This window comes from Salmo trutta, chromosome 25 (genome assembly GCF_901001165.1).
Source record: "Salmo trutta chromosome 25, fSalTru1.1, whole genome shotgun sequence".
NCBI lineage: Eukaryota > Metazoa > Chordata > Actinopteri > Salmoniformes > Salmonidae > Salmo > Salmo trutta.
In genome coordinates this window covers 3,335,946-3,349,259 of record NC_042981.1, presented here as the reverse complement: position 1 = coordinate 3,349,259, position 13,314 = coordinate 3,335,946, and the positions used below count along the sequence as shown (strand labels likewise).

Below are 13,314 nucleotides of genomic sequence, written 5' to 3'. Positions count from 1 at the left end.
TCTCAGGTTTAGCCTGACCTCTAGTGGTTATGAGTGGTAGTACACCAGTCTCAGGTTTAGTATGACCTCTAGTGGTTATGAGTGGTAGTACCACCAGTCTCAGGTTTAGTATGTCCTCTAGAGTGGGGTCAATGTGGGCTGGTCCAGGTGAGTTATAGAGTGGGGTCAACGTGGGCTGGTCCAGGTGAGTTATAGAGTGGGGTCAACGTGGGCTGGTCCAGGTGAGTTATATAGTGGTGTCTGGGGTCAAAGTGGGCTGGTCCAGGTGAGTTATAGAGTGGTGTCTGGGGTCAACGTGGGCTGGTCCAGGTGAGTTATATAGTGGTGTCTGGGGTCAACGTGGGCTGGTCCAGGTGAGTTATATAGTGGTGTCTGGGGTCAACGTGGGCTGGTCCAGGTGAGTTATAGAGTGGGGTCAACGTGGGCTGGTCCAGGTGATTTATATAGTGGTGTCTGGGGTCAACGTGGGCTGGTCCAGGTGAGTTATAGTGTGGGGTCAACGTGGGCTGGTCCAGGTGAGTTATAGAGTGGTGTCTGGGGTCAACGTGGGCTGGTCCAGGTGAGTTATAGGGTGGTGTCTGGGGTCAACGTGGGCTGGTCCAGGTGAGTTATAGAGTGGTGTCTGGGGTCAACGTGGGCTGGTCCAGGTGAGTTATATAGTGGTGTCTGGGGTCAACGTGGGCTGGTCCAGGTGAGTTATAGAGTGGTGTCAAAGTGGGCTGGTCCAGGTGAGTTATATAGTGGGGTCAACGTGGGCTGGTCCAGGTGAGTTATATAGTGGTGTCAACCCGGGCTGGTCCAGGTGAGTTATAGAGTGGTGTCAACCCGGGCTGGTCCAGGTGAGTTATAAAGTGGTGTCTGGGGTCAACGTGGGCTGGTCCAGGTGAGTTATAGTGTGGTGTCTGGGGTCAACGTGGGCTGGTCCAGGTGAGTTATATAGTGGTGTCTGGGGTCAACGTGGGCTGGTCCAGGTGAGTTATAGAGTGGTGTCAACGTGCGCTGGTCCAGGTGAGTTATATAGTGGTGTCTGGGGTCAATGTGGGCTGGACCAGGTGAGTTATAGAGTGGGGTCAACGTGGGCTGGTCCAGGTGAGTTATATAGTTTTGTCAACGTGGGCTGGACCAGGTGAGTTATAGAGTGGGGTCAACGTGGGCTGGTCCAGGTGAGTTATATAGTGGGGTCAACGTGGGCTGGTCCAGGTGAGTTATATAGTGGTGTCTGGGGTCAATCTGGGCTGGTCCAGGTGAGTTATATAGTGGTGTCTTGGGTCAACGTGGGCTGGTCCAGGTGAGTTATATAGTGGGGTCAACGTGGGCTGGTCCAGGTGAGTTATATAGTGGGGTCAACGTGGGCTGGTCCAGGTGAGTTATAGTGTGGTGTCTGGGGTCAACGTGGGCTGGTCCAGGTGAGTTATATAGTGGTGTCTGGGGTCAGCGTGGGCTGGTCCAGGTGAGTTATATAGTGGTGTCAACGTGGGCTGGTCCAGGTGAGTTATAGAGTGGTGTCAACGTGGGCTGGTCCAGGTGAGTTATATAGTGGTGTCAACGTGGGCTGGTCCAGGTGAGTTATATAGTGGTGTCAGCGTGGGCTGGTCCAGGTGAGTTATAGTGTGGTGTCTGGGGTCAACGTGGGCTGGACCAGGTGAGTTATAGAGTGGGGTCAACGTGGGCTGGTCCAGGTGAGTTATATAGTGGGGTCTGGGGTCAACGTGGGCTGGTCCAGGTGAGTTATAGAGTGGTGTATGCATGTCAACGTGGGCTGGTCCAGGTGAGTTATAGAGTGGTGTCTGGGGTCAACGTGGGCTGGTCCAGGTGAGTTATAGAGTGGTGTCTGGGGTCAACGTGGGCTGGTCCAGGTGAGTTATATAGTGGTGTCTGGGGTCAACGTGGGCTGGTCCAGGTGAGTTATAGAGTGGTGTCTGGGGTCAACGTGGGCTGGTCCAGGTGAGTTATAGAGTGGGGTCAATGTGGGCTGGTCCTGGTGAGTTATATAGTGGTGTCTGGGGTCAACGTGAGCTGGTCCAGGTGAGTTATAGAGTGGTGTCAGCGTGGGCTGGTCCAGGTGAGTTATATAGTGGTGTCAACGTGGGCTGGTCCAGGTGAGTTATAGAGTGGTGTCAACGTGGGCTGGTCCAGGTGAGTTATAGAGTGGTGTCAACGTGGGCTGGTCCAGGTAAGTTATAGAGTGGTGTCAACGTGGGCTGGTCCAGGTGAGTTATAGAGTGGTGTCAACGTGGGCTGGTCCAGGTGAGTTATAGAGTGGTGTCAACGTGGGCTGGTCCAGGTGAGTTATAGAGTGGTGTCAACGTGGGCTGGTCCAGGTGAGTTATAGAGTGGTGTCAACCTGGGCTGGTCCAGGTGAGTTATAGAGTGGTGTCAACGTGGGCTGGTCCAGGTGAGTTATAGAGTGGTGTCAACGTGGGCTGGTCCAGGTGAGTTATAGTGTGATGTCTGGGGTCAACGATCTCAGTGACTTTCAACGTGGCACCGTCATTGGATGCCACCTTTCCAACAAGTTAGTTTGTCAAATTTCTGCCCTGCTAAAGCTGCCCCCGGTCAACTGTAAGTGCTGTTATTGTGAAGTGGAAACTTCTAGGAGCAACAACGGCTCAGCAGCAAAGTGGTAGGCCACACAAACTCCCAGAACGGGACCGCGGAGCCCTGAAGCGCGTAAAAATCGTCTGTTCTCGGTTACAACACACAGATAGACAGACCAACACACAGAAAAAGGATGAGCAGACTCTTTATAAGTTTAATTTAATGACATATTAGTTTTATTGAATGACACCAGAAAGTCACACAGACACGGCGATGACGATAACGTGGACAATTAATATCGTACATCTATGGGACAACCGAGGTATCGATAGCACTGTCCAAACGTGGCCGCTGTCAGGTAAACAACATCTGGGATTTTATTCAAGATGAAAAATGATAAAGCTATAGGTCAAGCATGTGTGTCGATGTGTGAGAGAGGTATCTGTGGCAGCGCAGTGTGGCGATAGTGGGCTTTGAGGTTGGTATATACAGTATTTGCGTGTGTGTGTGTATATGTGTGTGTGTATATGTGTGTGTGTGTGTGTGTGTGTGCATGTGTGTGTATATATGTGTGTGTGTGTGTATGCATGTGTGTGTATGCATGTGTGTGTGTGTGTGTGTGTGTGTGTGTGCGTGCGCGTGTGTGTGTGCGTGTGTGTATGCGTATGTGTGTGTGTGTGTGTGTGTGTGTGTATGCGTATGCATGTGTGTGTGTGCATGTGCGTGTGCGTGTGCGCATGCGTATGCATGTGTGTGTGTGTGTGTGTGTGTGTGTGTGTGTGTGTGTATGCAGTGAGCTCTAACAGTATTGGGACAGGGACCCATTTGTTGTTGTTGTGGCTCTGTACTACAGAACTTTGGATTTCAAATGATACAATGACTGAGGTTACAGTGCAGAGCTTTTGTGAACTGTCTATATGCTATATGTGTATTAAAGTACTAAAAAGTGCAGTATTTTGTCCCAGATTCACAGCGAGCAATGATGACATTAAGCTTGTGACTCTACAAACTTGTAGGATGTATTTGCTGTTTGTTTTGGTTGTGTTACAAATTATTTTGTGCCTAATAGAAATGAATGGGTAACTAAACTATTGTATAATTTTTATTGTAAATAAGAATAGAATATGTTTCTAAACACTTCTACATTAATGTCCTGAATGAATCGTGAATAATGATGAGTGAGAAAGTTACAGATGCACAAATACCAAGACATGCTAACCTCTCACCATTATAATAACAGGGGAGGTTAGCATTTCATATCATACCCCTACGACATGCTAACCTCTCACCATTACAATATCAGGGGAGGTTAGCATTTCATATCATACCACCAAGACAATGCTAACCTCTCACCATTACAATAACAGGGGAGGTTAGCATTTTATATCATACCCCCAAGACAATGCTAACCTCTCACCATTACAATAACAGGGGAGGTTAGCATTTTATATCATACCCCCACGACATGCTAACCTCTCACCATTACAATAACAGGGAGGGTTAGCATTTCATATCATACCCCTACGACATGCTAACCTCTCACCATTACAATAACAGGGGAGGTTAGCATTTCATATCATAACCCCAACACAATGCTAACCTCTCACCATTACAATAACAGGGGAGGTTAGCATTTTATATCATACCCCCACGACATGCTAACCTCTCACCATTACAATAACAGGGAGGGTTAGCATTTCATATCATACCCCCACGACATGCTAACCTCTCACCATTACAAGGGGGGTTATGATATTTGTGCCTCAGTCATTGTATCATTTCAAACCCAAAGTTCTGTAGTACAGAGCCAAAACAACAACAAATGGGTCACTGTCCCAATAATTTTGGATCTCACTGTATACGCCCTGTAAAATGTGTGTGTGTGAGGTTGTTAAGCTTCCTTGTTTCTCACTGGCTCATCTCAGCTTCCTTCTCAGGGTTGAAGGGTCAACTAGCCAGGCGGCTGGCTGTGGGCGGGGCAGCGCGCGGGCGGGGCAGCGGGCGGAGGCAGCAAGGGGTGGGCATGGCTAGACGCCCCTGGACGGTCCTCAGGTTCTTACCTCGCTGCAGTTTGGGTGTGCAGGACGCCGTAAGGGGCGGGGCGGCGGACATGGACTCTGGCCCGGCGGGCGTGGTCGGCAGCGCTGGTCCCCTTGCGTCCTCCGGTTGAGCCCCTTGAGCTGCCACGCTGCACCGTCAAGACCCTGCTCATGTCCTGACCTGTTTCCGGCTGGCTGGGTTGACTCAGCTGAATCGTCTGGATTGATTGGCTACTGGGTTGGCTCATCTGGTTGACCTGGGCAACGGGGCACGTCCTTTGGCACTCGGCACGCGTCAGGAAGTTGTTGTTGTTGCCGTGGCAGCCGCCGTACCAGAAGTGGGAGCACTTGGAGGCGGTGACGTCGTAGAAGTATCGGCCCGTCCAGCCACTGCAGGAGCCGGCTGCCTTGGGCAGCGAACAGGTGGTTCTGGGAACTGCAGATGGGGGAGGAAACAGGAAGACATTTTACACTTCTCTCCTTTTAGTACCAGCGTCCATTACAACATCAACAAATGAACAACAACAAAAAGGTGGTACGAGAAAGTGTAAAAGGTACAATAGGTTTTTCATGTTTTATACTGTATTAATATAATGTCATATTCAAGGAACACCAATAACTAATTAACAATAACAAGCTAAACCGCTACTGCCAGTCTCTCTATCGAGCAGAGGTAATACCCCACGTTCCCTTCACCCTCCTCCCCTCTCCCTTCCTCCCTCCACCCCTCTCCCTTCCTCACCGCACCTATTCTCTCTTCCCTTCACCCTCCTCCCGTTCCCTTCTCCCTTCTCCCTCCTCCCCCCCCCTTGTCCTACCGTTGTATGGTGGGTTGGGGCAGCCCTCTCCATTGGGACCTGTGGCTATGAAGATACGGTCGAAACAGCACCCGTAGGTGGTTAGACGACACTGGATACTGTTCTCAGCTGGAAGAGGAGCCTGGGAGGAGGAGAGAGGAAGAGAGAGAGACAGTGAGAGAGAGAGAGAGAGAGAGAGAGAGAGAGAGAGAGAGAGAGAGAGAGAGAGAGAGAGAGAGAGACCCCTATCAGATCACAGCAAAATCACAGTCGACTTGAACAGAGCAATACTCAATCATGAGGCATCAAAGCCAAAGGAACTGAATAATATTCAGAAATACTATAGATGGAAGGAAAGTAGTGTGGAAACCTACCAAAAAACATTCAATCCCTTTCAGACAACTTCCTGGACAAAACATTTCACTGTAATAGTGAAGGTGTAAACTTCGTAGTAGAAAACCTAAACTGTATATTTGACCTCTCAGCTTCCCTAATCAATCTAAAAATGTCAAGCAGACAACCTAAGAAAATTAACAACAACAAATGGTTTGATGAAGAATGCAAAAACATAAGAAAGAAATTGAGAAACCAGTCCAACCAAAAACATAGAGACAGAGAAATCCCTTGCCTTCACTATGGTGAATCACTAAAACAATACACCACAGAAAAAGAAGGAACAGCACGTCAGAAATCAGCTCAATGTAATTGAAGAATCCATAGAATCTAGAGTTTTGGCAAGTCGGTTAGGACATCTACCTTGCGCAAGTAATTTTTCCAACAATTGTTTACAGACAAATTATTTCACTTATTACACTGTGTCACAATTCCAGTGGGTCAGAAGTTTACATACACTAAGTTGACTGTGCCTTTAAACAGCTTGGAAAATTCCAGAAAATTATGTCGTGTCTTTAGAAGCTTCTGATAGATTAATTGACATCATTTGAGTCAATTGGAGGTGTACCTGTGGATGTATTTCAAGGCCTACCTTCAAACTCAGTGCCTCTTTGCTTGACATCACAGGGAAATCAAAATAAATCAGCCAAGACCTCAGAAAAACAATTGTAGACCTCCACAAGTTTGGTTCATCCTTGGGAGCAATTTCCAAACGCCTGAAGGTACAATGTTCATCTGTACAAACAATAGTACGCAAGTACAAACACCATGGGACCACGCAGCAGTCATACCGCTCAGGAAGGAGATGCGTTCTGTCTCCAAGAGATGAATGTCCTTTGGTAAGAAAGTGCAAATCAATGCCAGAACAACAGCAAAGGGCCTTGTGAAGATGCTGGAGGAAACAGGTACAAAACTATCTATATCCACAGTAAAACGAGTCCTATATCGACATAAGCTGAAAGGCCGCCCAGCAAGGAAGAAGCCACTGCTCCAAAACCACCATAAAAAAGCCAGACTACGGTTTGCAACTGCACATGGGGACAAAGATCGTACTTTTTGGAGAAATGTCCTCTGGTCTGATCAAACAAAAATAGAACTGTTTGGCCATAATGACCATCGTTATGTTTGGAGGAAAAAGGGGGAGGCTTGCAAGCCGAAGAACACCATCCCAACCGTGAAGCACGAGGGTGACAGCCTCATGTTGTGGGGGTGCTTTGCTGCAGGAGGGACTGGTGCACTTCACAAAATAGATGGCATCATGAGGAAGTAAAATTATGTGCATAAATTGAAGCAACATCTCAAGACATCAGTCAGGAAGTTAAAGCTTGGTCGCAAATGAGTCTTCCAAATGGACAATGATCCCAAGCATACTTCCAAAGTTGTGGCAAAATGGCTTAAGGACAACAAAGTCAAGGTATTGGAGTGGCCATCACAAAGCCCTGACCTCAATCCTGTAGAACATTTGTGGGAAGAACTGAAAAGCGTGTGCGAGCAAGGAGGCCTACAAACCTGACTCAGTTACACCAGCTCTGTCAGGAGGAATGGGCCAAAATTCACCCAACTTATTGTGGGAAGCTTGTGGAAGACTACCCGAAACGTTTGACCCAAGTTAAACAATTTAAAGGCAATGCTACCAAATACTAATTGAGTGGATGTAAACTTCTGACACACTGGGAATGTGATGAAAGAAATAAAAGCTTAAATAAATCATTCTCTCTACTATTATTCTGACATTGAACATTCTTAAAATAAAGTGCTGATCCTAACTGACCTAAGACAGGGAATTTTTACTAGGATTAAATGTCAGGAATTGTGAAAAACTGAGTTTAAATGTATTTGGCTAAGGTGTATGTAAACTTCCGACTTCAACTGTATAAATTTGTAATAATGACAATTACAACAATATCGAATGAACAATGAACACTTATTTTAACTTAATATAATACATAAATAAAATCAATTTAGTCTCAAATAAATAATGAAACATGCTCAATTTGGTTTAAATAATGCAAAAACACAGTGTTTGAGAAGAAAGTAAAAGTGCAATATGTGCCATGTAAAAAAGCTAACGTTTAAGTTCCTTGCTCAGAACATATGAACTATGGCGGTTCAATATTCCCAGTTCTTTAATATTTCCAGTTAAGAAGTTTTAGGTTGTAGTTATTATAGGAATTATGACGCGTCGACTATTTCTCTCTATACCATTTGTATTTCATATACCTTTGACTATTGGATGCTCTTATAGGCACTTTAGTATTGCCAGCCTAATCTCGGGAGTTGATAGGCTTGACGTCATAAACAGCGCTGTGCTTCAAGCATTGCTAAGAGCTGCTGGCAAACGCAGTGAAGTTTGAATGAACGCTTACGAGCCTGCTGCTGCCTACCACCGCTCAGTCAGACTGCTCTATCAAATATCAAATCATAGACTTAATTATAATAAAGACACAGAAATACGAGCCTTTGGTCATTAATATGGTCGAATCCGGAAACTATCATTTGGAAAACAAAACGTTTATTCTTTCAGTGAAATACGGAATCGTTACGTATTTTGTCAAACGGGTGACAACCCTATGTATAAATATTGCTGTTACATTGCACAGCCTTCAATGCTATGTCATAATTATGTAAAATTCTGGCAAATTAGTTCGCAACAAGCCAGGCGGCCCAAACTGCTGCATATACCCTGACTCTGCATGCACTGAAAGCAAGAGAAGTGACACAATTTCCCTTGTTAATATTGCCTGCAGACATTAAGTTATTTTAACTAAATATGCAGGTTTAAAAAATATACTTCTGTGTATTGATTTAAGAAAAGCATTGATGTGGAATGCAATGTAATCGGCCTTAATCGGCGTAAAAAAATGCCATTTACCGATTGTCATGAAAACTTGAAATCGGCCATGCCGATTAATCGGTCGACCTCTACACTAAACAAACAACACGAAGAGTTATCTATCCAAAACAGAGAGTACACAGTGGCAGAATACCTGACCACTGTGACTGACCCAAACTTAAGGAAAGCTTTGACTGTGTACAGACTCAGTGAGCATAGCCTTGCTATTGAGAAAGGCCGCCGTAGGCAGACCTGGCTCTCAAGAGAAGACAGGCTATGTGCACAGTGCCCACAAAATGAGATGGAAACTGAGCTGCACTTCCTAACTTCCTGCCAAATGTGTGACCATATTAGAGACACATATTTCCCTCCAATTACACAGATCCACAAAGAATTTGAAAACAAATCCAATTTTGTTTAACTCCCATATCTACTGGGTGAAATACCACAGTGTGTCATCACAGCAGCAAGATTTGTGACCTGTTACCACAAGAAAAGGTCAACCAGTGAAGAACAAACACCATTGTAAATACAACCCATATTTATGCTTATTTACTTTCCCTTTTGTACATTAACCATTTGTACATCGTTACAACACTGTATATATACATAATATGACATTTGTAATGCCTTTATTCTTTTGAAACTTCTGTATGTGTAATGTTTACTGTTCATTTTTATTGTTTATTTCACTTTTGTATATTATCTACCTCACTTGCTTTGGCAATGTTAACATATGTTTCCCATGCCAATAAAGCCCCTTGAATTGAATTGATTTGAGAGGGACATTAGATAGATAGATAGATAGATAGATAGATAGATAGATAGATAGATAGATAGATAGATAGATAGATAGATAGATAGATAGATAGATAGATAGATAGATAGATAGATAGATAGATAGATAGATAGATAGATAGATAGATAGATAGATAGATAGGGCTCTGAGAGGAGGTTATAGGATAGAGGAAGTACAGGTCCTTACTTGAGGAGCATATTCCAGACAGTCTTCCCTGTTGGGCCTCTGTGATACAGTCACACCATCCCTGCAACATCCATACCTGAGGGATTTAGTCAGACAGACAGAGAGGGAGGCATTTAGTCAGACAGACAGAGAGGGAGGGATTTACTCAGACAGACAGTGAGGGAGGGATTTAGTCAGACAGACAGAGAGGGAGGGATTTAGTCAGACAGACAGAGAGGGAGGGATTTAGTCAGACAGACAGAGAGGGAGGGATTTAGTCAGACAGACAGAGAGGGAGGGATTTAGTCAGACAGACAGAGAGGGAGGGATTTAGTCAGACAGACAGAGAGAGGGATTTAGTCAGACAGACAGAGGGAGGGATTTAGTCAGACAGACAGAGAGAGGGATTTAGTCAGACAGACAGAGAGAGGGATTTAGTCAGACAGACAGAGGGAGGGATTTAGTCAGACAGACAGAGAGGGAGGGATTTAGTCAGACAGACAGAGAGGGAGGGATTTAGTCAGACAGAGAGGGAAGGAGGGATTTAGTCAGACAGAGAGGGATGGATTTAGTCAGACAGACAGAGGGAGGGATTTAGTCAGACAGACAGAGGGAGGGATTTAGTCAGACAGACAGAGGGAGGGAATTAGTCAGACAGACAGAGGGAGGGAGGGATTTAGTCAGACAGACAGAGGGAGGGAGGGATTTAGTCAGACAGACAGAGGGAGGGAGGGATTTAGTCAGACAGACAGAGGGAGGGAGGGATTTAGTCAGACAGACAGAGGGAGGGAGAGTTTGAGCAGAGGACCGTGCCCAAGCCCATGTTAAAAATACAACTGGTCTGTGACCTAAATGCAGGTAGACCACATTCTAGCCCCATAAAGACAACAACCTGCTGGTGGTTCTGAAGGATAGTCTGGACAGAGCTGTGTGTGTGTGTGTGTGTGTGTGTGTGTGTGTGTGTGTGTGTGTGTGTGTGTGTGTGTGTGTGTGTGTGTGTGTGTGTGTGTGTGTGTGTGTGTGTGTGTGTGTGTGTGTGGTCTACCTGGTGGTTGTACAGAAAGCCTGCTCAGGGCGTGGAGCCCAGCGGGACACCTGTGGGCAGCCCAGACCCCCTGTCCCCCCAGCTGCAGTGGTGCCGTCTGGGCAGCAGCCGTAGTAGGACTGGCTACAGTGTTGGGCCGGCAGGGAGCCGTGAGGGTGGTACACTGTGCTGGTCTGGCGGTCGACACTGTCTGGTCTGTGGACTGACAGGAACATGGGATTACATGGGGACCTTGGTGAGAGAACGAAGAACAGTCAATGGAAGGAGAGCTGCTGTCGGAGTTAAACACCAGGCTTGTCAGAGAGTACAGCTCACACAGGGGTCAGAGGTCAGAGAGTACAGCTCACACAGGGGTCATAGGTCAGGGGTCAGAGAGTACAGCTCACACAGGGGTCAGAGTTCAGGGGTCAGAGGCCAGGGTAGAACACGTCAATGGAAGGAGAGCTGCTGTCCGAGTTAAACATCAGTCTTGTCAGAGAGTACAGCTCACACAGGGGTCAGAGTTCAGGGGTCAGCGGCCAGGGTTCAGAGGTAAGGGGTAGAAAGTGACTGGATCACAGTAATGACTATTGTTATTAGAACCACAGTGAGAGAACACACAGCAACATGATGACAGGTCACACAGAGAACTCAGCTAGACACATAGAGATCAGACAGCAGATAAATATCACCCAGAGAACTCAGCTAGACACACAGAGATCAAACAGCAGGGAAATGTCACTCACACAGTCCAGACCAGCGCTCACTCACACAGTCCAGACCAGCGCTCACTCACACATATTTTCAAATCAGACTGACAAAGCCCACGGACCCCAGAAAACTTGGCCATCAGAACAGGATGATTAGTGGGGGCTGTGAAAGGATGGACTGATGGTGAGTAGTAGTAGATTATATTGAAGATTAGGTGAGAGAGGGGAGAGAGCAGAAGGGAGACTGGAACACTGTGTTGAGAGAGGGGAGAGAGCAGAAGGGAGACTGGAACACTGTGTTGAGAAGGGGAGAGAGCAGAAGGGAGACTGGAACACTGTGTTGAGAGAGGGGAGAGAGCAGAAGGGAGACTGGAACACTGTGTTGAGAAGGGGAGAGAGCAGAAGGGAGACTGGAACACTGTGTTGAGAGAGGGGAGAGAGCAGAAGGGAGACTGGAACACTGTGTTGAGAAGGGGAGAGAGCAGAAGGGAGACTGGAACACTGTGTTGAGAAGGGGAGAGAGCAGAAGGGAGACTGGAACACTGTGTTGAGAAGGGGAGAGAGCAGAAGGGAGACTGGAACACTGTGTTGAGAAGGGAGACTGGAACACTGTGTTGAGAAGGGAGACTGGAACACTGTGTTGAGAAGGGGAGAGAGCAGAAGGGAGACTGGAACACTGTGTTGAGAAGGGAGACTGGAACACTGTGTTGAGAAGGGAGACTGGAACACTGTGTTGAGAGAGGGGAGAGAGTGTGTTCAGTGTTCAGCTACGATGCTTTTCGGTGACAGAACTGGTTAAAGGAACGAACGGATGAATTAAAAACAGAGGATCTGTGATATCAGGAGAAACCTGGATGAAAGTCAAGGACAAGTTGACTTGGACAGATAGACAGACTGATGGAAGAATGAGTCAGATACCTGTGGCATGGTCTGGCATGTAGGGAGTGAAACCATACTGTGTGTTGTCATGTCCTCTGGGATCCTGCATACTGGGAGTCACTGGACAGAGAGATGGAGACAGATATAAATATATATAGCCAGCTATAGTATACTGGGAGTCACTGGACAGAGAGATAGAGACAGATATAAATATATAGACAGCTATAGTATACTGGGGGTCACTGGACAGAGAGATAGAGACAGATATAAATATATAGACAGCTATAGTATACTGGGGGTCACTGGACAGAGAGATGGAGACAGATATAAATATATATATATATATAGCCAGCTATAGTATACTGGGAGTCACTGGACAGAGAGATAGAGACAGATATAAATATATAGACAGCTATAGTATACTGGGGGTCACTGGACAGAGAGATGGAGACAGATATAAATATATAGCCAGCTATAGTATACTGGGGGTCACTGGACAGAGAGATAGAGACAGATATAAATATATAGACAGCTATAGTATACTGGGGGTCACTGGACAGAGAGATAGAGACAGATATATATATATATATAGATATAAATATATAGCCAGCTATAGTATACTGGGGGTCACTGGACAGAGAGATGGAGACAGATATAAATATATAGACAGCTATAGTATACTGGGGGTCACTGGACAGAGAGATAGAGACAGATATAAATATATATATAAATATATAGCCAGCTATAGTATACTGGGAGTCACTGGACAGAGAGACAGATATAAATATATATATATATAGCCAGCTATATATAGTATACTGGGGGTCACTGGACAGATATATATATATAGACAGCTATAGTATACTGGGGGTCTCACCCTGTGGGTGGTAGCAGGGCTGTGTGTTGCAGGTCTCCAATGTGAAGGGTTTAGGGACGACGTTACAGTGTTCCACTGGGTACAGGTTCCTCTCTCTGTCAGAACACATCACCTGGCGCTCACGCAGACCTGACTCACAACTCTTAGAGCACTGGAGACGGGAGAGGAGGAGGAGGAGGAGAGGAGGAGGAGAGGAAGGAGGAGAGGAGGAGCAGAGGGAGGAGGAGGAGGGGAGGAAAGGAGATGAGGAAAGGAGAGGA

General features: G+C 46.2%; 1 protein-coding gene across 2 annotated transcripts in view; it reads right to left on the bottom strand.

Moving 5' to 3' along the window:
• Nucleotides 1-4,380: 4,380 nt before the first annotated feature.
• Nucleotides 4,381-13,314, bottom strand: part of LOC115161852 (papilin) — a 64,284-nt gene continuing 55,350 nt past the window's right edge. For both annotated transcript variants that reach the window (XM_029712668.1, XM_029712669.1), the window contains 6 exons: nucleotides 13,055-13,205; nucleotides 12,217-12,297; nucleotides 10,610-10,811; nucleotides 9,586-9,661; nucleotides 5,396-5,516; nucleotides 4,381-5,013 (listed from right to left, as the gene is read on the bottom strand). In XM_029712668.1, the coding sequence (XP_029568528.1) occupies nucleotides 4,595-5,013; nucleotides 5,396-5,516; nucleotides 9,586-9,661; nucleotides 10,610-10,811; nucleotides 12,217-12,297; nucleotides 13,055-13,205 (1,050 nt within the window). In that variant the 3' untranslated portion in view covers nucleotides 4,381-4,594. The remainder of the gene's footprint in view (nucleotides 5,014-5,395; nucleotides 5,517-9,585; nucleotides 9,662-10,609; nucleotides 10,812-12,216; nucleotides 12,298-13,054; nucleotides 13,206-13,314) is intronic.